General features: G+C 34.0%; 2 protein-coding genes across 2 annotated transcripts; both read right to left on the reverse strand.

Annotated features, from left to right (window-relative positions):
• Positions 1 to 5,548: 5,548 nt before the first annotated feature.
• LOC123548536 (uncharacterized) lies at positions 5,549 to 14,989 on the reverse strand. Its single transcript, XM_053546219.1, has 8 exons — positions 14,733 to 14,989; positions 13,770 to 13,875; positions 12,950 to 13,201; positions 11,944 to 12,065; positions 11,213 to 11,370; positions 10,712 to 10,827; positions 9,978 to 10,542; positions 5,549 to 9,443 (listed from the first exon to the last, which is right to left on the reverse strand). Exons 3-8 carry the CDS (start codon positions 13,109 to 13,111, stop codon positions 9,139 to 9,141), a joined length of 1,428 nt encoding a protein of 475 aa, XP_053402194.1. The 5' UTR covers positions 13,112 to 13,201; positions 13,770 to 13,875; positions 14,733 to 14,989; the 3' UTR covers positions 5,549 to 9,138.
• A 600-nt stretch (positions 14,990 to 15,589) lies between these two features.
• On the reverse strand, positions 15,590 to 18,537 carry LOC128557820 (uncharacterized). The gene is made up of 3 exons (XM_053546221.1): positions 18,272 to 18,537; positions 16,315 to 16,482; positions 15,590 to 16,017 (listed from the first exon to the last, which is right to left on the reverse strand). The coding sequence occupies exons 1-3, from the start codon at positions 18,507 to 18,509 to the stop codon at positions 15,869 to 15,871; spliced, it is 555 nt and encodes a 184-aa protein (XP_053402196.1). The 5' UTR covers positions 18,510 to 18,537; the 3' UTR covers positions 15,590 to 15,868.
• Between the last annotated feature and the right edge of the window lie 3,917 nt (positions 18,538 to 22,454).

Consider the following 22,454-nt stretch of genomic DNA (forward strand, 5'->3'; position numbering starts at 1 on the left):
GATTATTGGAAAAACTGAAAATCGTTCTGTACATTGCTTAGAACATAAATATGCATATATACACGATATAAAACGAATAAGGGTTTTTATGACATACTCATTGATTTAATATATACTATATATTTATGCATACAAAGCCTTGTGAAATTTAACATAATATTATCAACGACAATGATCATTTATTGCGGCGACATACGTATATTTCCAAAAAGTAATTGTTGGACTGTTCTATCTGCATAAAAATCAGACAGAAAGCAAGATGACATTTGCATCAAAACAGAAAATAAATCAAAATGTTCCTTATATCCAAATAGCTAGATCAGAATTTAAAAGCATAAAAAGTAATAAGAAAAATGTCTCGTAATTGGGGTAACCATGGAAATAACAATGCCACCAAACTGTCATTGTTAGCACAATATTTTCCTTGGGCGTATTGAAAGCTGAAATGTTACTGTTAACCAGGCCTAAGAGGCTAAGACCACAGTTATTTTTATATATGTTCTATATAGGCACTGGACACTATTACAATTTCGCATGCATTCCAAACCCCCTACAAATACCTGACCTCAACAGAACTATTCAAAAGAAAACATTCCAGCCACAATAAACATGGGGTTGACCGTCTCTTTTTCCCACCATTTTGAACCAGATCAGATGCGTATGAAGAATACTCTCTAGATGGCCGCAAACAGGCAAAACAGGCCCTATCAAAAAGTCATGTTATGCATATTCTGACATTCTCATTCTGTCAAATTGTACATGTACCTAGTATTTCATATCTCCTCTATTAAATTATGCCATTTATTGCAGATCTTTCACTAAAACATTCACCAATATTCACCATCAAAAAGAGGAACTATTTTCCGCGTAATCACTTCCTTATTGTAGTCAACCAAGGGCAAATTACTGTGGTCTTGTGCCTATAACAACCTACCAAAATTAGTTGCCTAAAATATTGCACTTGGAAATGGCAGAAGATTTTCAGGCGGTCACTAAAACAGGTCAGTCACTGAAACAGATCCTCCTACGAAAATAAGATTATTTTCATGATATGTTTAATCTGTTGATTTCCATACTTGAAGACAGTTTTTTATTTTGTTTATTTTTTCCATCCAGATTTCATTAATATCAGTACTGTAGCCGTGGCACACACCTAAAGTTTCAACGTAATTTTAGTTCATTTAATTTCGTTGTATTTCGGAGTGCTGTTTATCTACAAATAGTAAGTCCGAATGATTTTTTCGTTGTTAATTTTGGCTCCTGATGCTTCCTCATAAACCTTGAGATTTTGAAATATATGCGGAAGATAAATTTCATTTTTGCAGAATCAATTGGCTAAGTCAACTGATTATGAGCCTTTAAAGTTTCTATCTGCTCTGACATGGCATGCAATGAGTTCTGCCTTCAAGATATAAAGTAACGGTGTCACTGGACAGCCTTGTTTTATAGACCTTTATATTGGGAAGCATTTTTCTATATTTATTTCCGAAACTGTAGTCTTTCTATGGTTTTTGAAATTATTTCGTTTTTAACATTAAGCAAGGTTAGAGGACCTCAGTTTTTGAGTTTTTCTCTTACCCATTCTTATATTACAATGATATTATGCCCTCGATTGGGAATCCGATAGACCAACTTTTTTCTAAACATTCTCTGACTTCTTTTAACAATCTCCTTTAATCTAATACCAAAATTGTTAGTACATCGATATTTACTTTTTTAAAATTTCAAGTTTCGTTTCTAAAATCTGTATTCTTTTATGCGGTTTTGTTTTCCCTTCAGAATGGTCTATATATGGATATATATACAGAAATTGACTTTACTTTTTGCTTTTCCATATCCGATCTTTCTCGTTTTGTATTAAATTTATTGTTACAGCTTACCCAGAATTCCCAGAAGGATTCAATTGTTTCTACGACATATATTCTAAAACTTAAAATGCTTGCATTTCATTTCCATAATTAATGGGCCTCTCTCAACATTTTCTATGTAAACACGTATGACCTAGTAATCGAACTGTGCAGACAAACATTATAACAGCACTGAGTCAGACAGTTCATATGGGGTGTCTTTTACCGTTATATTTGTGATCAAATATATAAATGTACCTATTTTAAATTCGTCGTAAACTAAAGTTATGCATTCAGCCTCGGTTATTTGAATTGCCTTTATGTGTGAATCGTCTATAAATGATGATAATGCTTAAGAATCTCGTCTGGAACTGAAGAGACAGAGGTCTAAATAGAAGATCTCCGCTGCCCGTCATTTGGTCAGTGAACAAAATTTAAACAAAGGCTAAAACTTTTCTTCAATGTAGAAGTCCAAAAAAAATACAGGTTCACCCCATGTAAATATGGCTCACCTGTAGTTGGTTCCAATAACTTTTATCTTTGTTAAAGAGTCCACAAAACAAACAAACTTATCAAAAAAAAAACAAGATTTGTGAGAGCTCTCGATTTTTTTTGTCCGCCATTGACAAAGGCGCATAATTCTTCCGACTAATTCCTTCGATTATTTTGTTTATCAGATACGACACCGAAGAAAATTTACCCCACGCAGCAGGCAGGTAGACACATTTCTTGAACTCTGCTACCTTTGTTAGGAATAAATGTTATTTATTGCAGTCCGTTCCCTTTATTTTGAAAGTATCATTCTGTTATGTTCTATAAAATTTATGTTACTAGATTCTTCATTTTTCAGTCATGTTACTTTTTCTGGTATAAATGTGTGTCTGGTATAAATGTAATTTCTAGAGGTAAGAATTTATTTATTTATTTATTAGGGTTTTACGGCGCACCAACTAGAGGTAAAAACATTGAATCTCAATAGTGCATTTATTAATCAGTCATTTTACTTTGTCCAGTATAAATGTTATTTCTAGCAGTTCTACAAGTGATCTAACTTGTACCTTTATTTACAGGCCTTGTTACTTGGTCTTGTATAAATGTTATTTCTAGCAGTTCTGCAAATGATCTCACAGGTGCCTTTATTAACAGGCCTTGTTACTTGGTCTTGTATAAATGTTTTTTCTAGCAGTTCTGCAAGTGATCTCACTGGTGCCTTTATTTACAGGCCTTGTTACTTGGTCTTGTATAAATGTTATTTCTAGCAGTTCTGAAAGTGATCTCACTGGTGCCTTTATTTACAGGCCTTGTTACTTGGTCTTGTATAAATGTTATTTCTAGCAGTTCTGCAAGTGATCTCACTGGTGCCTTTATTTACAGGCCTTATTACATGGTCTTGTATAAATGTTATTTCTAGCAGTTCTGCAAGTGATCTCACTGGTGCCTTTATTTACAGGCCTTGTTACTTGGTCCAGTGTAAATGTTATTTCTAGCAGTTCTACAAGTGATCTCACTTGTGCCTTTATTTACAGGCCTTGTTACTTGGTCCTGCAAAAAATATTATTTTTAGCAGCACTACCAATGACCTCATTGGTGCCTTTATTTATCAGTAATGTCACCTTGTCCGTCATAAATGTTTTATTACCCACTAATAACGTCCTGTTTATTTGCTACGATAAAACTTATTTTGGTCTCTTTGAAGATTGGTTGTATTTTCGAATCTCATGGTCTACACATATCAGGAGGGTAATGTGAACAGGAGCTCCTTATTGCTTTTCTGGAAAAATATATCTAAAATGAGATTTAAAGGGCCATTACTCTTGGCAATAAATAATTCCGAGAGATACGTGATGACTACATGCATATGAAGCCATATTTCAATCACTCCTGTAAAATTTCATTGTTATCCGGTCAGCTTTGTGTAGAAAATGTGCATAAAAGTAAAATTACGAATAATACGACATACAATAAAATGTGAGCAATAACACACAAAGACAATATATCTCTTGTGGTATTTCATCAGTTGAATAGCATTTCGGTAGATAAAATGTTATTGATGCAATAAAATAGAGAATCTTGAAATTGGTTTACAAAATTTACCGAAAACGGTTTGCATCTGTCTTTTTAATCACAGGGAAATCAGCTCTCTTTATATGATGATAAGCCTTGCATCAATAGATTGTTATATGTACTTTTATTTGCATATAAAATTTATGAGAATGAAAAAGTATTTTTGAGATAAGTTTTATTAATATGATTATGATTGCTAGGTATTCAGGACAGAATAGCAAAATATTTGACTTTTGACAAATTAAATAGCTTGGCACATATCTTCGGCGGTCCTATCTTATCCAAAATCAGCCAGAGTTGCAGAAAATTTTAATAGTAAAAACTTTCTGTGTACAAGCTAGGTAAAACTGAAGGGTCAAGAGCTTAAACATTGTGGATCACAGCATTCACTCACAAGTCAAGACAGTGCCGAAATTCAAAACCAAATAGTCAAATATGAACAATCGAACTTCCTCAAAGTTGTCTCTCAAGACTCCGGATAAAGTCATCTATTTGAGGACAAGTCTAAAATAACAGTACTTAATTAAGACTAGTACTAGAAGGAGGATGCTAAAATTGTTAAAAGAAATAATTGTGGACGACGGACGGACGAATGAACGTTTTAAAAATATAGATTTAGATATTTAACTATCTTATACCTCAGAAACAAAGTGAGTAGTCAAAACTAAACTTGATATATCAAGATCACTGCATAATGCTACATTCATTGAAGACTTTTTAGACATTAAACACATTGGCTTGGCCAAATATGTCTATTTCACTGTCAGTTTGTAACTAAATACTTGTATTTTTCAATTCATAGGAAATACAAAAGAAAAGTTATTCGGCGAAGGCATGGGTGAAATTTGAAAGCACTTAGTCAAGTAGTTCTTGAAAAACCTCCATACATGTAAAACCTTTGTGACATGGAAGCCGATGCCGACAAAACGATGACAACATAAGTTTTACTATAGTAGAGCTAAAATTCCTTGACGGGTGGTGAAGTAATGGGGCGGTCAGAAAAAGGATTTTGTTCAAATTTGACTTCTATGTGTGACCTTGGCCTTAAGTCAAGGGATCTTGGTTTGAAGACAGACTTACAGAGCTGTTACAAAGCAGGTCCCGTTAACCTTTTAACTCCAACCTTAAGGTATATGTATCGCTCATGACATATCGTTTCGTTATATGAAGCATATCTAAACCATCTGATTGAAGGCACAAATTATGGAGGGACCATGACAATGCGGACGGATGAACCAACTTAATGGCAGATCGGAAAGACACAATCCATCCGTATATATACTGTTTGTACAGCGTTCTGGAGATATGGATATTACAAAATTGAAAGAAGACAAAATATGTTTGACAGCAGGCAGATTTATTAGAAGTGAATTTGAAACACAATAACATAATTATTTAATGCATATAATTAAATACATGTAAAGCAAATTACACACACTGGACTTATTCTAGCATAAAACTGCAAATACTGTCGTTTTCAATGGGTATTGTAATAAAAGAGTACATATGTGTGTTAACATGTTTTAAATATCTTTTTATATACACGAGTAACATGGCAAAAAGTGAATGGAATGTACTACGACAAATAACACTGAACGAAATAATAGTTCAGGCAAACACTCTTAACACTCTTAACACTGTTAAAACACTCTTACGCTAGAATGACGTCACGTTAACGTGCGGTGAGTCAATGTTTTATTGCGACAAAGAAAGAACGCTACTATATTTTATCTACTGTTTTAGATTAAGGGAATATTCGAATCGAAGTAATTTATACCAAAACCGTATTTAACACTATTTATACACTCGGGCGGTAATACGTCGTACAAATAATTTCATTCGGGCTGCACCCTCGTGAAATTATTACGCCCGTCGTATAACCGCCTATCGTGCATAAATAGTTTTAAAACACTCTTTTGCTATAAATTATTTCTTAAATAAAGCCATGAATGAAAATCGTTTCATGAATTAATGACAACTCATGTGTGAATTTAATAAAACTCTTTAAATCAACGTATAATGTGTGGATCTCTTAAATAATGGGCAAATATCTCAAAACCCTATACATTGTATTTCACTATAGCATATGCAATATTTCTATTTACGACTGCGAGACGTTTCATCAAAATCTACATAGTAGCAAAATTTGCATTCGCAAAAATCTTATAACAATTGTGATTTTTCTATAGATGCGAATTATATTAACATTGTGAGGTTCAAATGTTTAAAATCAGATTAGCAGAACTTAAAGAATACGAACCTATCTTTTTTTAGATGCCGCGTTTTCAAAGTATATTCTAAAGTTTTGAAAAAACAGGGTTTAAGCAAATTCTACATTGTAGAACATATTTTGACCCGAACGTGCAGGACTACTTTAACAAGCAGTACATAAAAGTATATAGTATAGAAAATTTATCTATACATGATAAAAAAACAAAACAAACAAAAGTACCATTACCAAACCAAGTCTTAATTGTAACAGCATGCATATGATAGAAATATAAAGCAACTAAACATGATGAAGAATAATGACACAGTAAATATTTTTCCTATGTATCCATATTATAAAATATACATATATATATATTCACTCTTATTTAAATGAATTAAAGATTTCAAGTTTGTTGAAAAAATCTTATTACTTTGTGACCTATCTATGTGATCTGGTGACGAATTTTCGTCTTTGTGCATTTGTGGCACAGAGAGGAGCCGGTGTTACAGAGGTAGCTCTAAGAACCAGATAAGTGGGATTCAATACACACTTAATTACAAGGTGTCAAGTAAACTGTTCGTTTTCCTTAAACTGTATTGAGTGATAAATATACATCATTAACTGTACTTGATGATTTCTGTGAAATAACGAATTTGACCTCGGGTTTACTTCTTTAATTGTACTTGTTGGTTAATATGAAACATAGAACATGACCTCGGGTAAACTTTTTATTTGAACTTTCTTTTTCAGCTGTGCGGAACATTGCATTTAGCCTCAGCTTAACTTTTTAAATTGTTGTTTATGATCACTGTGAAAATAAATATGACTATGACTCAACTGTTTTAGTATACTTGATGATAATTGTGAAACACTGAATAATACTTCGGGTTGACTTTTAAATTTTATTTGAAGAAAGCTGTGAATCACTGATTATGATTTCTGGTTAACTTCTTGAATTGACGGTATATCGTAAGTTTGTTTTACAAACCGCTCATGTTATTTGAATTAAATAGAGGCATATAGCAAGCTCTACTGAACTCGCTTAAAGTAGAACTATCTCCATTTATACTTAACTTTAAGTATACAATGATAAATAAAATTGTTTCATCTACTCTTATGATTAAGAAAATAAATGCCACAGAAAAAATGAAGGATGTTTGCATATTTTTTTTTGTTTACAGATATTCCTTTAACCTATATCGGTAAACTTTTGTAAGGGTTATCCCATCTTAACTGTAATTTCTAAATCATTTAAACATAACATATATCTTAATATAACACTTCAGAACTCATTGATATGAAACATAAGCATAAAATTATGTTCGACATGTACAAGTTAGAGCTACATTTTATAGGATGTTCTATTCAGTGATAGAGTCCTTCAATTTACAATACAAAATGATAAACCTTTCATAAGAAGCCACTCAAGGAATATGCCAAAATGGTCTCTTGATGGCGGTTGCTTGAAGGTTTTTGCTTTAGACAAATGGCTGCTGAAAGCTGATGGCACTTGATGTTTGTCCGTATAGCCCAATATGTGGATGAAAGACTTGGAGTAGTTTTCCCGGAAGTTCAGAGCATCCCAAAATACAACCAGAGTGACTACACACTATATCTTTAATAAGAGCATACCATAAAATTGTAGCTCTCACTTTAACATCTTGACCAAAAATGTACATATATGTTTCATATTAATGAGACCTTAATTTCATGAAACACAACATTATCCTGCAGAAGTCAGTCAATACATAGGGAAGACTTTTTCTTAACCTTTGGTAATTTAATTTAGAAATAATAAATCTGTTCCTATATTTTATCAGTTAATAAAATATGGGCAGGAGTTTGGATGCGTAGTAATTAAATCACGAGTGCGTAGCACGAGTGATTTAATTATTCGCATCCAAACGACTGCCCATGTTTTATTAATTGATAAAATTATTGGAACATATTTATTATTTCGATTCTAACAACGCAAATAATTCGCATTTTACAGTACTACATTTTCAGCGTAATACGTCATTCGGGTCATATGCTGTTACAATTTACCCCCTATGGTTAGAAAGTGTTGTATAGCCAATGGAACGTATAGATATTTGTTTCTTTTTTATCAGAATTTTGAGAAGTGTTCATAAATTAGTAATCTAACAGCTCGCAAACTATTTATGAACAGAATCATCAAATTAGGCGAGTTGACCCTGTGTTACGAGTGACGAGCTTAACTTTTATATGACGTCACATCATTGTGACGTCATACTTTATGTCATACATTTATGACGTCACCGCTGAATCATAATTAAGCTAATTGAATTCGCTCGTAGAGATCAGAACGTGTTTTACGGACCTACACATAAGTCAGTATGACTTTTTATTATATTTGTTTTTGAAATGCTGTTTTCAATCGTTTGACCCTGAAATAATTCGTATGTAATGGAACTGAAGTAGAATCTCTTATGTTACAATCATATGGGGGGTGAAATGTAATAGCCAACCATATTTTATCGTAGATTCATGTATAGGCGATTTCGCTATATGTTTATATAGCAATTGCTGCGGATCGTGTTAGAATAAGTGACAAAATCTTACCATAATTACCAAAACAAGTTTGTCAGTCATTCCGTTTGAAACATCAATTTTTAAACACTTATAAAGATATTTAAATCATTCCTTATCATCTAAAAATATTTAGTCTTAATGTATGAAAATTGAAATTAAAATCCGCAAATTTTACATGTATTTTCGTTTTGTATAACAAAGACTCCTGTCTCATGATACAACAGTTTTCGGAGTATTCCATCGGTCGTTTACAGTGATATGTTTAACACTGTGATCAAAACATTCTCAAAACATATCTTGTGTCAAAGCTGACGTTCCTGTACAACATTAAAAAAACCTACATAACTGTAAATCTAAAGTGTCTGACTAATTGTACCAATCAGATTTTCCGACTGCCTTTTAGGCACTTCAACCAGGTCATTTGAATATGTAAACAGACCTCCGTAACGACCTATAAACTTATCAGGGAGTATCACCACAAACGCAAAAAATGTCTTCCATCCCTATTGCATGCATTGCTTGTTTAAGCTGGCGAAAAGTTGCTTCATCAAGAGCTTTTGAACGCCACTGATGAAGCATACCATGTATCCTGTTCAGCGAAGTTCCATGATCCATCTCTAGGCGTTCTATTTCAGGCTGTGTTAGACCAAGTTCTCGACCCAAGGATTGGTAGTCCTTTCCAATCTTTTGAGCGATACGATTTATTTCTATGTCTGTTGGAAGTCGATCAAGTGAATTTATTTCAATACTTCCGTCAGCATCCTTTCCTAAAAGAATACAAATTGCTAATGTTCTATAGTTTCTTTTCTAAGGTCATTAAGATGTATGTTTTCTCTCCGTAATCACATGGATACTAATCGAAAGTGTTATAAATTTCAGGTTCAATGAAAATATTGCTTTAAAACTGATGAACTTTACTTCTTCGTGCAATGACTGACAAATGCCATCACATTGAAAAGCAAATACGTTATTTATCTTTCAGTTTACAGAATTTGCCAGAAATATCAGGAAACAGGGAAACGAACATGACTAAAGAAACTATTTGAAAAACTTGAACACCAAATCTATACCGTAACAATTGTACGTAACAGAAAAATACTGTACGATCTTAAAATGTTTTAATGTACTGTATTGACGTTTGCGTGTGTTTCTTCCTATTAAGGAAAATGTACATTTTATTAAGGAATAGGATACCTGCAATACTACAGCTTCAATGTTTTATGCATTTAAAAGTGTTAGGTACTATATTTACAATAATTGTTTCTGTTCTGTATAGTCCAAATATATATGTATCTACCCACCATACACCTGTTCATTCCCATACCAATACTTCGTCAGATCTCTTGTTTTTATGGAATGGCGTCCACCATGGAAGGAACATAACACTTCTGATTTCTTGAGCAACTCCTCACTTTCGAACAATGCTTTATTTGAAAGAGCTTGCTCCTGTGGACATTTGATATACACATCAATTGTGCTGGTCATCCTTTTTTGCAGAAATGAGATAATAAAATTCTTAACTTCCTCACAATTTTTTCGTCCAGGATATGCATTCTTTCCACTAACTCGTGTGATCCAGATATGAATCATATTATCAAAGAAGTGGACATACAGAAGGTGCGTCTCATCTATTTTGAATACCCCACATCCACAAAATATCGTAGGCTTTTCATCTTGCTCGAACAGCTGCCACTTAGCCAAACAAGCTGCCAGAAGTCTGTTGAACATAGCGGATGGGACAAATCTTGAAGTTGTTGAAAAACATAACTTGGTCGTCGAAGTGCTATCACTGGTGTCCTGTGTTTCAAGGATATCTAAAGGTGGCTCTTGCTTGAGAACACAGGGGGCAAAGTAATGATCCATTTTCTGCAATTAAACATATTTATTTCAATTAAAAGGACCATACTGTTAAAACAAACTAAAGGGCTATGACAAATGGCTTTAAATCCATGGGAATTGAAAGAAATCAGTCACGATATGTAAACAAAAACAACAATATATGTATTGTTAAGTAAAAATCTCTATTGTTTCTAACCGTTTGTAAGGAACCGCTTTCTGTACTCCCGAAAGGTTTCGCAATAAGCCCTAACCTTTCCATAAATAAAAGCAGAACTACTTTGTGCTTGTCAGCAGTTTCCTTCCAGGCCATATCTAAAATAAAATAAAAGTGAAAGCAGTGAAACAATTGCTGAGTAAATTAATCGTGTAGCTTTAATCTTAAAACGGTTTTGCTGACATACTATAGAAAATAATTTAAAGTGACATTAGAAACGAAGGACGCATTCGCGTTCAAACTTCATCATTCTCTATCCAAACACTTTATCAATGTACTAGTATTAAAAAGTATCACCTTATGGGTCGACCTTAATGACTGCCTTAAATGGACAATATTAAACAACACCATATGTGTATGACTTAAATGTCATCAGAAGGCTGATTTTTTTATTACGGTTACAAAGTTTATGTAAAACATGCCGCCAATTGCCATTGATCAATTCTTATTTAAATAATGAAACAGTAAAATATCAGTTCCCACCGATTAGTTCTCTGGTAAGAATTCCCTTTTCATCAAATTCCATCCATTTTGTATACATTTCTCTTTCTTTGCAGAATTGATCAGCAGTAATAAGACACTTGAAAGCATCTATTAACCATTGTGGCTGCAGCAGCACATAATCCTTCAAAGTAGCGTCACTAAAAGCCGAGTTATATAATTTTATTAGCTTTCTGGCATATATGAAAAGTACAAATATGTTTTTAAAATGTTTTATGGGAGATTTTTTTTCAGTTTTTGTCTCTTTATTAGACTCGTCATAGGCTACTGAAGAGTTGAGAGTACCCGCTTCAGCACCTTACAGTTTGCATCATAAATTGGTGGTTACTAATCACAATTACATACTGTAGATTAAATACATTCATAAAACTTTCAGGGGAAGCTCGAAAGTCAAGACAAATTCTTTAACTTAACATGTGTATCATATCAGTGTAACAAAATTCTATCATACTCCGTTTGAGACAGTACAGCTTTTATTTTTATTTTACTGCAATTAAAAAATCCCCATCTTTTATGCACGATAATATGTTAAACAATTTGAAAATAAATAAGTTCCAAGAACTTTTGTTTTGACAGAGTCTAGATACAACTAAAAAATAACAAAAAGTTCAAAATTCAGACAACTATGTCGAACAACGCACAACACTCGTGATTGTATTAAAGATATAAGTCTCCAATGCCATTTTATATCAGGAAAGAATATATCAACATACTTAAAATAGAGAAGATAACCGGTTTCGTGACGAAAATTGAGAAACACGTCAAGACCTTCTTCTGAGGCAATTGGGACAGGCATTGCTTTGTTGATTTCTCTCAAATCGGTCTTTACGAGAACCTTTAAAAAAAAAAACAGTTTTACACAATATCTTTCACTTTCCCGTTTGCCAGTTAGAATTAGAATGACTGAATGTACATTCATCGAACATATGAAAAAGTAACGCCATAATGTTGACAAACACATTGCAAAATTTATCATGGATATAATCATGCAAGATAAATACATTATATTCTTTTTATAGCTCTTATTTTCGTATGAAATTTGAGTATTCTTTTTGACCAGGATAATCAACGTAAGATACATTTTAGTGCTAAACGTTTCTTGACCACCTGCTTATTTGAATGATAAATGGTGGTTACCACACGGTATGCTCACTAAAGGCAGGGGATTCTGAATAAAGTATCAAAAGTACATGGAAAGTCGAAATTTGAATAGAGATCATTAAAGACACATTTATTTGGTATCATTTTGTCATCAAATTAATGAAATGATAACTTTCTTACCCTAGTTTGTAATATTGTATTTTTTGTTTTTTAAATAGTGTCGAATCCTTATCATATGTCCATATAAACACATATATTTCAAATATGGTATTCGCGACGCAAATTTCTGTACATGGTATTATCGAAAAAACGCTGAATATATAATGTTACTTTCTTACCAACTAACAGTATCAAATAAAGAATTCATCTTACAGATCATCTTGTTATGAATAGAAAAATATCGAGATGAAACGCAAGCTTATTATATTTTGAAAACTCCAACGTAATTTAATATAAAGAAAGAAAAAGGAAATGTTTACACTGAAAAAGTATTTTAGCTTAACTATAATTAGGTTTATTTTTAAGGTTTTTTTTTCTTCAGTTTTTATTGGATTCTTATTCAAACAGTTACATATTCAGCAAAATTGTTCTATTACATAACAAAATATTTGCACATACTTTGAGTCCTTCATTCCTTAGTTTCATCAAAGTCTTCTCTAAGGTGATATAGTTAGCTGGTATAAGCTCTCCCCAGTAGTTTTGTCCGGACGCAAGCCTCCAAATGGTCGTTTTTAACGTTTCCATGTTTGGATCCACGATACTGTTGTCAATGATGATCATCTCTTCTGCCAGATATTCAAATGTCTCACATTTCACCAGCTTACGTTTCAACTGTTTAAAGTAGGACTTAGCGAGTTCTTGTTTTCTTGCCTACATTTGTACAACACAATGTTCAAAATAATAGTACAAGTTTGTATTGCTAAATAATATTTCGGCAAGGAACTATTAAGCTCAAAATTGGATAGAACAACATACACATCAGATACAAAAACATTATTGTGTTTCAGATGCCACAACTCCCAAATTGAAAACTTCTTTTCAAAGAACGGTTTAGTAAAGACAATTTTAAAATTAATTTGCTATACATCAATACTACCTCTAGACTAAAGCAACAAACAAGATACAAGATTTTAATTGTAAATCGTTTGATTTATTTCAAGTTCAATGCAATGAATAAGGATTTATTTGCGCACAGTTTCAGCTATTTGTGTAGAACTTTGACCTATTTGCTCCCTATCTAGGGCCACATTTTGATAAAGCGATGCTAAGTGAGGTTACTCAATCGATCACTTTGTGGTAATTACGAAGAAGTAGGACGGATTGCCGCAACATAAGACGTACATGGCAAATCTTACAAAATCCTGACATTTTAATTAACCAGTAGTAAATGGTCGTAACGACGTAAACCAGATCATAACATGTTTTTTGTTCAACAAACCTGATCTAACTTATCAGCAAACGTTCCAACTAGGATAACAGGAGTCCTCTCTGAGTTGTTCCTCTGCAATATTCATGAATAGAGTTCAACCAAAACTCTACATAGTCTGAAATAATAACGCATTTTACTGTTACTATCATTCCTTGTGTAGGAAACTACTTTATTTGTGATCTTTTATCATCGGTTATCTTAAATTTTGGTCATTGTTTTTCGTATGATTTAAATCTACTGAAATTTACTGAACAGCTTCTGATTATTGATGCCCGTGTGTACACTTATCCAACGGAGCATGCTAGTCAATATAAACATTCTCATGATTGTATGTACACCTTTTTTTAGATAAACATAGCAGTGCTTTTCTTTGACCGGCTCAGGCTATATGAAATGAGATATGTAATTGATATATCATGGGTTTACATCTGTGCATGGGTTTACATCTGTGCAGAATAAAGCATCGTTTGAGGATTTACTATATACCTATACATACGAACTAAATCACCACCAATTACGGCAAAGCGTCTAGCAGTACAGACTAACAACAAGTCCACTAACCCAATAAAATAGAAACAGTGGAAACTTCACAAGTCGCTCAACACGACAAAAACAAAAATGTTGCAGGCTCGGTTTGATTGAAGATTAGTTTCGATGCTGCTTTATATATACACACCCGAATTGTATTACATATTCGCACTGGTTCAACATTTGCATATATACACAAATCTCTAATTTCATGTCTCACAAATCAGCAGTAACATTTTAGTTTTTAAGTGATTGGGACCAGAGAAGCTATATTTTCTTTCTCTGAAACTTAACTGGATCTCAAGGAAGGATACACTGAATTTATAGACATAGTTTGCATTAAGGAATATAATTCAGAACAGTTTACTTTTTCATACGTGAGATCCGCCAGAATACAAGTTTGCATTATGAATTATTACATAAGTAGAAAAAAATATACATAACCTATAACAGGACAATGTCTAGATCCCCTAGAGTCCGCAAAGCATCTGTCCGATACTTCGTCATCTATGCTCTTGGATAAGTTGATGACTAGAAGATAAATAGCTCTTCTTGACAAGAATACTTGGTGGGTGCTGTAAAACGCAAGCTGGCCAGCAAAGTCCCATACAAACAGATCTGCCATTTCTGTTGGTCTGACACCGCGGTTGAAATCGCGGTTGAAATCCATGGCTTGAACGACAATCTCGTAAAATGACAACAGATTTTAATTACTTAAATTACATTTTATGGCTCCTTCACGACGCGTAAGGCTTGCTGCTCTGAAATAAAATCAAGTCTATCAAGCCCGGATCCAGAAAATACTGATAGGGGGTACCAGTTTAGAATGAAGGCGTCACCGACGAGGTGAATTTTACCGAGATGGGATAGTTTCGGGAGTGGGGCCTCCGCCCCTGTTGGGGGAGAGGGGCTCAGGGGGTCTCCATCAATGAATGTTTTGATATACAGGTATAAAATGTAGGCCTCTGGTGCAGTTTTAGTCTCATGCTTGATTATCCTCATTTTACGGGTGTCATGGGGCTCTCCTAGAGAATCTTATTGATATACAGATATGAAATTGTGGCCTGTTTCGTTTTTGCGTCTAGATTTTGAGGTAATGGAGCGGGAATTCCCCTAACATTAGGAGAGTCAGGGGGCTCTTCCCTGGAGGTTTTTTTCAAATACAAGTATGGAATAGTGGCCCTATCTAAATTATGAGGTACTGGAGGGGGTAACCTCCTTATTTTAGTGGTGTCAGGGGTCTCTCCCTCTGGAAAATTTTGAAATACAAGTATGAAATGATGGCATCTGGTGCATGTTTTCAGGTATAGAATAGTAGCCCCTATTGAGGTATTGGAAGGGTACCCCTCATTTTAGGGGCGTCATAGGGCTCTCCCCTATAAACATTTGAAATATAGGTATGGAATGGTAGCCTGATCTTAATTTGAGAAAATATTATTTCTTTGCCAAAATAGTTTGGTGCAACTTTGATAAGTATAGGTAACTTCTCAGCCAACTGAATTGTGAGAGAAAAGGGTGGGGGCATGGGTCCTGGTAGTACTGTATAACTAGTTAGAAAAGATGATCAGCCATATTTATGCCTAGTATACAATGTAAGGATACAGTACTTTTAAATCTTTGAATACGTCGTCCGATGTCTGAAACTGACTCAGATTCGTTGGACAAGCTTCTGGTTTCGTAGCTCTGAATGTTTGTTCCTCTTTTGGGTATAACCCTATGTTTTGACTATCTGTAAAACAACAAGATGTCCCTATTTTAATTGGTTTTATTCATTTTAAACCAGTTAATGAAATATTTTAGGAATATTACTGCATAAGAAATTCATATAAAAGATGTTGGCCTTTTATACAGATTTATCGTCATTTGAAACATTGAAATTGTCAACATGTCAAAGTCCAGAACAGCAACATCTAAATAAATTTATTTAAAAAAGTTTTAGTAAAGATATATATAGATTTGATTTGTCTTAATCAATAATACGTTTATACTTGTTAACCAGAAATGTGTTAGAAAATAATTGTCAAACCTTGCAATGTGTTCTTCATTCGATCTTCAAATGTGTCCGTGTCATGTTTCGATGCCGAACTACGCTCTTGACTTACGTCCCGAGTATTGTCTGTTTCAGTTGTCCGTCCAGCAGAGTTTGCTTTGAATAGTTTGGCTAGGCGCTTATATATATCAGTTTTTCGGTCATCTTAAACGGAAATAATGCATGCTTAAAGAAGCGAATAATACAAACAAAACAATTTAGAACATATTAGATAGACATAGTACTACAGATCAACCAATGACACAAATATTAATTTACCCTGCATTTACCTGTACACTTGTATTACACAAGTTAATAGGAAAAGTGTATTGTCAATTTTCATGGATACTGAAGTTTTTCGTTTTTGTTTTTATGTATGATGTGTGATATCGTACAAATGACATATTTTTCTAAATTTCAGGATGAATAATTGAACTGAAATTATATTATTACACTTAAATAATTTGCTGGTGTCATACAATAATCACGTATTTGACAACTTGTTTTGTATTTAGATAAGTTTTTCTAGGAATAATCCAGGTAAGTTTCAGAAGATCATAAACAACATGCCTCAAAATGATCAAATCAAGACTAAAGTATTATTTTCAGTCAAAACTGATATGTATAAGCAACTAGCGTTAATTTGTATGAATCGTTTTTCACAATTTAAGATTTTAGCTATAAGAAAGTTTAAGATTTCATTATATACAGGTACAGAGTAAAGTATTATTTCATTGAACATCTGACTTGTCAAAATTCACCATATTGTTATTTTCACATGCAATTGCCGTACACAATGAGCTAAGTGTCAAACATGTTTATTTAGTTATTTTGGAATAATTTTCAGAAGATTCCATTTTTACATAGAGTAGTGTCATCTTCACAGTGTACTAGAAAGCGTCTTAATCTCTTATTTAATTCGATGAGTATGTAATTTCACTATAAGAGTTATAAGAGTTAAATATCGGTCACCTGAGAAACACCGCTTGCTTGAAAAGGTGTGTGTGTGGAGGGGGGGGGGGGGGGGGGGGGGGGGGGGGGGGGCATATGCAATACGTTGGGTAATCATGACCAGGGATATATAGAGACGATCTCAAAGAAGAATCTTCCATTACAAAAAAAAAAGAGAAAGTGATCATACCCTATAGCGGGCATCTTTTTTAACAAAACAGAATAAGCTGTTCAATCTTCGTAAAGGTCAACCAAAAAATCGGAATAGTTTGAAAAGCCTTGGTAGAGGATCACATGTTGGGCCAATAGTGTGAAATTATTTTAGAATCAGGACAGCAGTTTCATACAAGATGATTTTTAACATATAAGGAAAAGTGATTACGCCTCCTGGTGGATAGGTGTTTAGACAAATCCAAATAATTTATATAAACTCGGTACAGAAGGAACATTTGTGTGAAATTATTTCAATCTCGGACAAACTGTTTAGGAAAAGATGTCTTTTGAAGATGTTTTTATTTTAAGCTCTCGCGTCCCCTTTGTGCAACCAAGCGGAAATGTTTGAATAATATTGGAAAAAGACCACCCGAGAAACTTCCAGGCCAAGTTTTTATCAACTTCCATCACACGGTTTAAGAGAAGATGTTTTTTTTGTAGAAAAGTGTGGACAGAAGGAGGACGGAAGGACGGCGGATGGCGGTTGGTGAGTGACCATAAAATAAGCAATTTACACGTCATCAGTGTTAATAATGAGAATAGGTAAATAATTAATCAACTAAAATGTTTATGATAAGATGGGTTGAACTGCTTTTTGTAGTTTATTAAAAAATAGAAATAATCGAACATTTCGAATTTTTACTTATAAATGGAATTGAATGATATTTCAAACAAGTAATGATGTAATGTTTTTGTTGTTGCTGTTGCAGTTTTTAAACTTGTTTAATATATAACGAAATATATTACAGAATTGTCAGATTTATAGCGAAATTAAAACCAAAGTAATAACCTTCGTCTAATACATGCCAACTTCCATCCTCTAAAGAAACCTTGCATTTTCTGACATGAACCTCGATTCCCTCTGTACTTTCCTGATTGTTTAAAACAACGTCTTCTTCAAACAGTCGCTTTGTAAGCGTTGTCTTTCCAACTCCAAAATGCCCAACTATCATAACACGTATATTGTGTACCTTCTCTGATCCTTCAGCTAAAGCTCTTTTGTATAAGTCTACTAACGTTTCATTCATGAGAAGCAATTCAAGTGGTATCTCTAAAATTACAATACATGTTTAAATTAGTATTTATAATACACTAAAACGCACACCTGACATAACTCTGAATAACTCCAGTCGGCAGTGCAACAAAATGTTTTGAGGACCGTGCACTATAAGCCCTTCTTACTGGCGTAAAAATTCGAAAAGAAGAAAATCGTGCATAGAACTTGCATGGTAAGAGCGCCAGCATGACAGCATGACATGGCAGAATCAAGCCACAATATGACATATATTTCGATTCAAAAATTTACATTTGATGTTTTGTCATCTTATACTATCAATTAAAGTCACACAGATAATAATAGCTTTATGTTAAATAATGAGAAACATTGCGCCCAATGTGACTACTCAGATATTATTTCTAGTAACTTGAAGAAATTATCATTCTGCATAGTGTTCGTCATGAGCCTGGGTTAAGAACAAGGTGCAGCATTCTTCCTTAGCACATACAGCATGATCTTTAGGTGAAACTGCACGTTCAGATAAAACAAAATCTGCATTGTAGAATTTGATTAAGATTAATTTTGAAAACGTAAGACTATACTTAGTAAATATGGCAAATACAAAAAAAAATATAGAGTCGTGTGCTTGAGTGTTTTCTAGACTGATTTGAAACTGACACAAGCACATACTTCCATTTCATTTTGAACAATGCAACACAGCACAAGACAATGCAAATGTATAACATATTAAGTGACCAGAGGGCCCGAAAGTTTTCTTCAGAGAGAAAATAAAACTTGAAAAAAGGTCCCGGGTGAAATATTTGGAAATAAATAGAAATAACTATTGTGGACCATGAAGACTAGGTACTTATTATCTCCTGCACATCATGCACTTTCTACATCTAGACATGAAAATATCATACATAATTACTACAGTGGTCAGTGAATTGAAAAGAAAAATGTGTAAAGATAAAATTAAGAAATGCTCTGGGGAAAATGTGACATTTTTGTAGTGAAATTTTCAAACACTGAAAACGTTAAAACCAACTGATTTTCACAAGACAATATATGTACAGAAAGGTACCGCTGGAAAGAATACAATATCTGTTACTTTTAATTTTTACTCAAATGTAAACTCCCGCTTTCATATATTTGGGTGTTTTCAACCCCCGTTTGGATATGATGTCTGCATTTTAATTTTGTCTTTTGGCAGTTTCTGTGTTATGCGGGCTCCATGACCACGAATATCCCTCTAAATTCCAGATCATTTAGTTCTGTACATTGTTCATTCGTAAATGGCAAGCATATTTTTAACTTTGGACGAAACGTCCTTTTTCATGGAATAGACTCTGTGTATCAGGTTCCATGTATACCTTGGTATGAACACATCAGCGGATGTCTATTTCTTTTATTTTTGTACATGTAACATGTGTAAATGTTGACTAATGCTCAACCCGCGGCTGAAGGGTGTAGATGGTAGCATGCATTTCCATCTGCGTACAAGAACAGGCTCAAACAAATTAAGCCTACAATATTTTCGTTTGTATCCTGTTGGGGGGTTCCACTTTTTATTAAAGATAGACTATACATATTTTCTAATGTATTTTTGCCATAAACATTTTTTAAAGATTGTCTCTAAAACAATGTGAAACTAACGTCGAAACCAAGCCTAACCGTTGTACAAAGGGAGTGACAATGTACCATTAATAATTTATTAATAATATAACTTTAAAGACAACATTTCTATGCCTTTGTTATAATCTACCAATATAAATTTTGGTCGAAGTCCGATAACAAACTAACATTTTTCTAAATAGTTTGAAATAAAAATAATGTCAGTCACTGTGACCTTAACTTTTAACCCACTGAGCCAAATAGTATGCAGCTGCTGCCCACTGGCAACGTATCTTCAATTTTAGAGTGTCGCATGTCAACTTGCTCTCGAAACATTACCAGGAAACTTTTTTTGCACTAACAGTCAGTTTGAACTTTACCTTTTATAACCTCAAAATGTTTCAGAAACCATAGTCACTGCCAACGGGTTATGTGCCTGCAAAATTTGCGATCATAGGTCAGGGGGTTCTCAAGACATTGAGCGTAAATAAATCATTTGGTAATAACAGTCACTGTGACCTTGACCTCTGACAAATTACCCTTAAAGTCAATACGGACTGTCTGTTCACTATATTTAAGCAATGTGTCTACAAAGTGAAAGGGTCACATGCCAACACATTTTAATATACTGAGCGAACACCATTTCTATATCAACTGTCTCTGTGGCCTTGACCTTTAATCAAATACCGGTATATTGTGATAGTGATTTAGTTCGTATAAATTTTCTCTACTATATAATAATTTATAATGCGAACTTGTATCCTATCGGATCTAACGTATGGGAAAGTGAACTGTTCTGAATATAATTATATCCCTTAATGCAAACTATCACTATATATTCTATGTATCCTCGAGATCCAGTTAACTTTCAAGAGAGAGAAGATATAGCTTCTCTGGTCACAATCGAAACTCGTCTGGGATACGGACTGTATACCACTCTATGCTAAAATTATAAATGATGACTTCATTGAAGTGGGGGAGTGTAACGGTCGCTTAAGAATAGTTTGTACGTTTAAAGCAAATTTCTGACATCTGCATCAGGAAGTAGACTCTTTGGTTCAGTGGTTAATTAGAGCATTGGGCAATCACTAGCACCTGAGCGACTCAGTTTCAAATCCTGCCACAGGCAGTTGAGATTTTTCGTCATTAATACCATGCTCTAGCTAAATGTCGAAAGACAGTAAACATCTGTACAATTATCCATTTCAGTCGAGCAGTTGCTTTCCAGAACGCCATTTGTTTTAAATATTACTCTGTCAGCAAGACCATCCGACAAAAGTAGGGAGATGACAAATGTTTTCGTCGAGTTGGCACCATATTTTGTCATGTCCTTAAGCTGGCGGGAACGCCAGAAAAAAAAAGAGAACACAACAAAAAAAATATTGGATTTCCACACAATAAAGAGGATGAGTACTTTTTAGATGTAGATGTCCTTTCAGCTTATGCTATAGTAGATCGCAGAACAAAGCAGAACGTAACTATTGTGTGAGCGCGAGCTGCTTGCAATTGTTTACTTTATGCAATACTTAAGGAATACCTTCTTTGGTGGAAACACACAGTGAGTAGCGATCATCAAGCGTTTATTTGGCTCTTCGGCCTAATGGGAAAATTAGCGCGCTAGATAGAGATCCTTGCACCTTTCAACTTTTAAATCAAGTACCGATCAGGCAAATTGCAGCCTCATTGTGACGCTTTATCCAGGTGTGACAATCTGAGGGATTGCAACTGTGGTGAAGTTGACATGGGCGAACCACTGAAATGCCGACGTCTTGTTGAAATTATATTATTGAATTGGGGGAAGTTTGAGGATTACAGGATACTGCGGAAGTTTGCGAAGTGAGCCTACAGCAGGCACAAGCAGTGGGTGCACAGACTGGACAATCAATCAAACCGAGCATGCAACATTTTCGTTTTTGTTGTGTTGGACGACCTGTGGAGTTTCCACTTTTTCTATTTGAACATAAAACAAAACCAGTTCTATAAGCCAAAGACGTTAGAAGAAAACCTGTGAAAGAAAAGACAGACATTTTGAGCCCATGGTTTAGAAATTAACTGCAGTTGTGGGATTAGCTAAAAGTGATAAAGGTGTTCATTATAAGAGATGGATCAGGAATATATAGACAAGTACTTGTACCAGAAGAAAAAAAGGAGATATTACAGGTAACATTAGGACAAAGAAAACTAAGGCTAGAAGTTATAGCAGTAGCAGCAGTATTACTGCTATTACTTTGTAAAGTTATAGCAGTAACAACAGTATTAATGCTGTTACTGTTGGCAGTTTTAGCAACAACAACAATATTACTGATGCTACTATTGGAAGTTATAGCAGTAACAACAGTAGTTGGAAGTTGCGCAAAATACA

The sequence above is a fragment of the Mercenaria mercenaria genome, chromosome 6 (assembly GCF_021730395.1).
Source record: "Mercenaria mercenaria strain notata chromosome 6, MADL_Memer_1, whole genome shotgun sequence".
Lineage (NCBI taxonomy): Eukaryota > Metazoa > Mollusca > Bivalvia > Venerida > Veneridae > Mercenaria > Mercenaria mercenaria.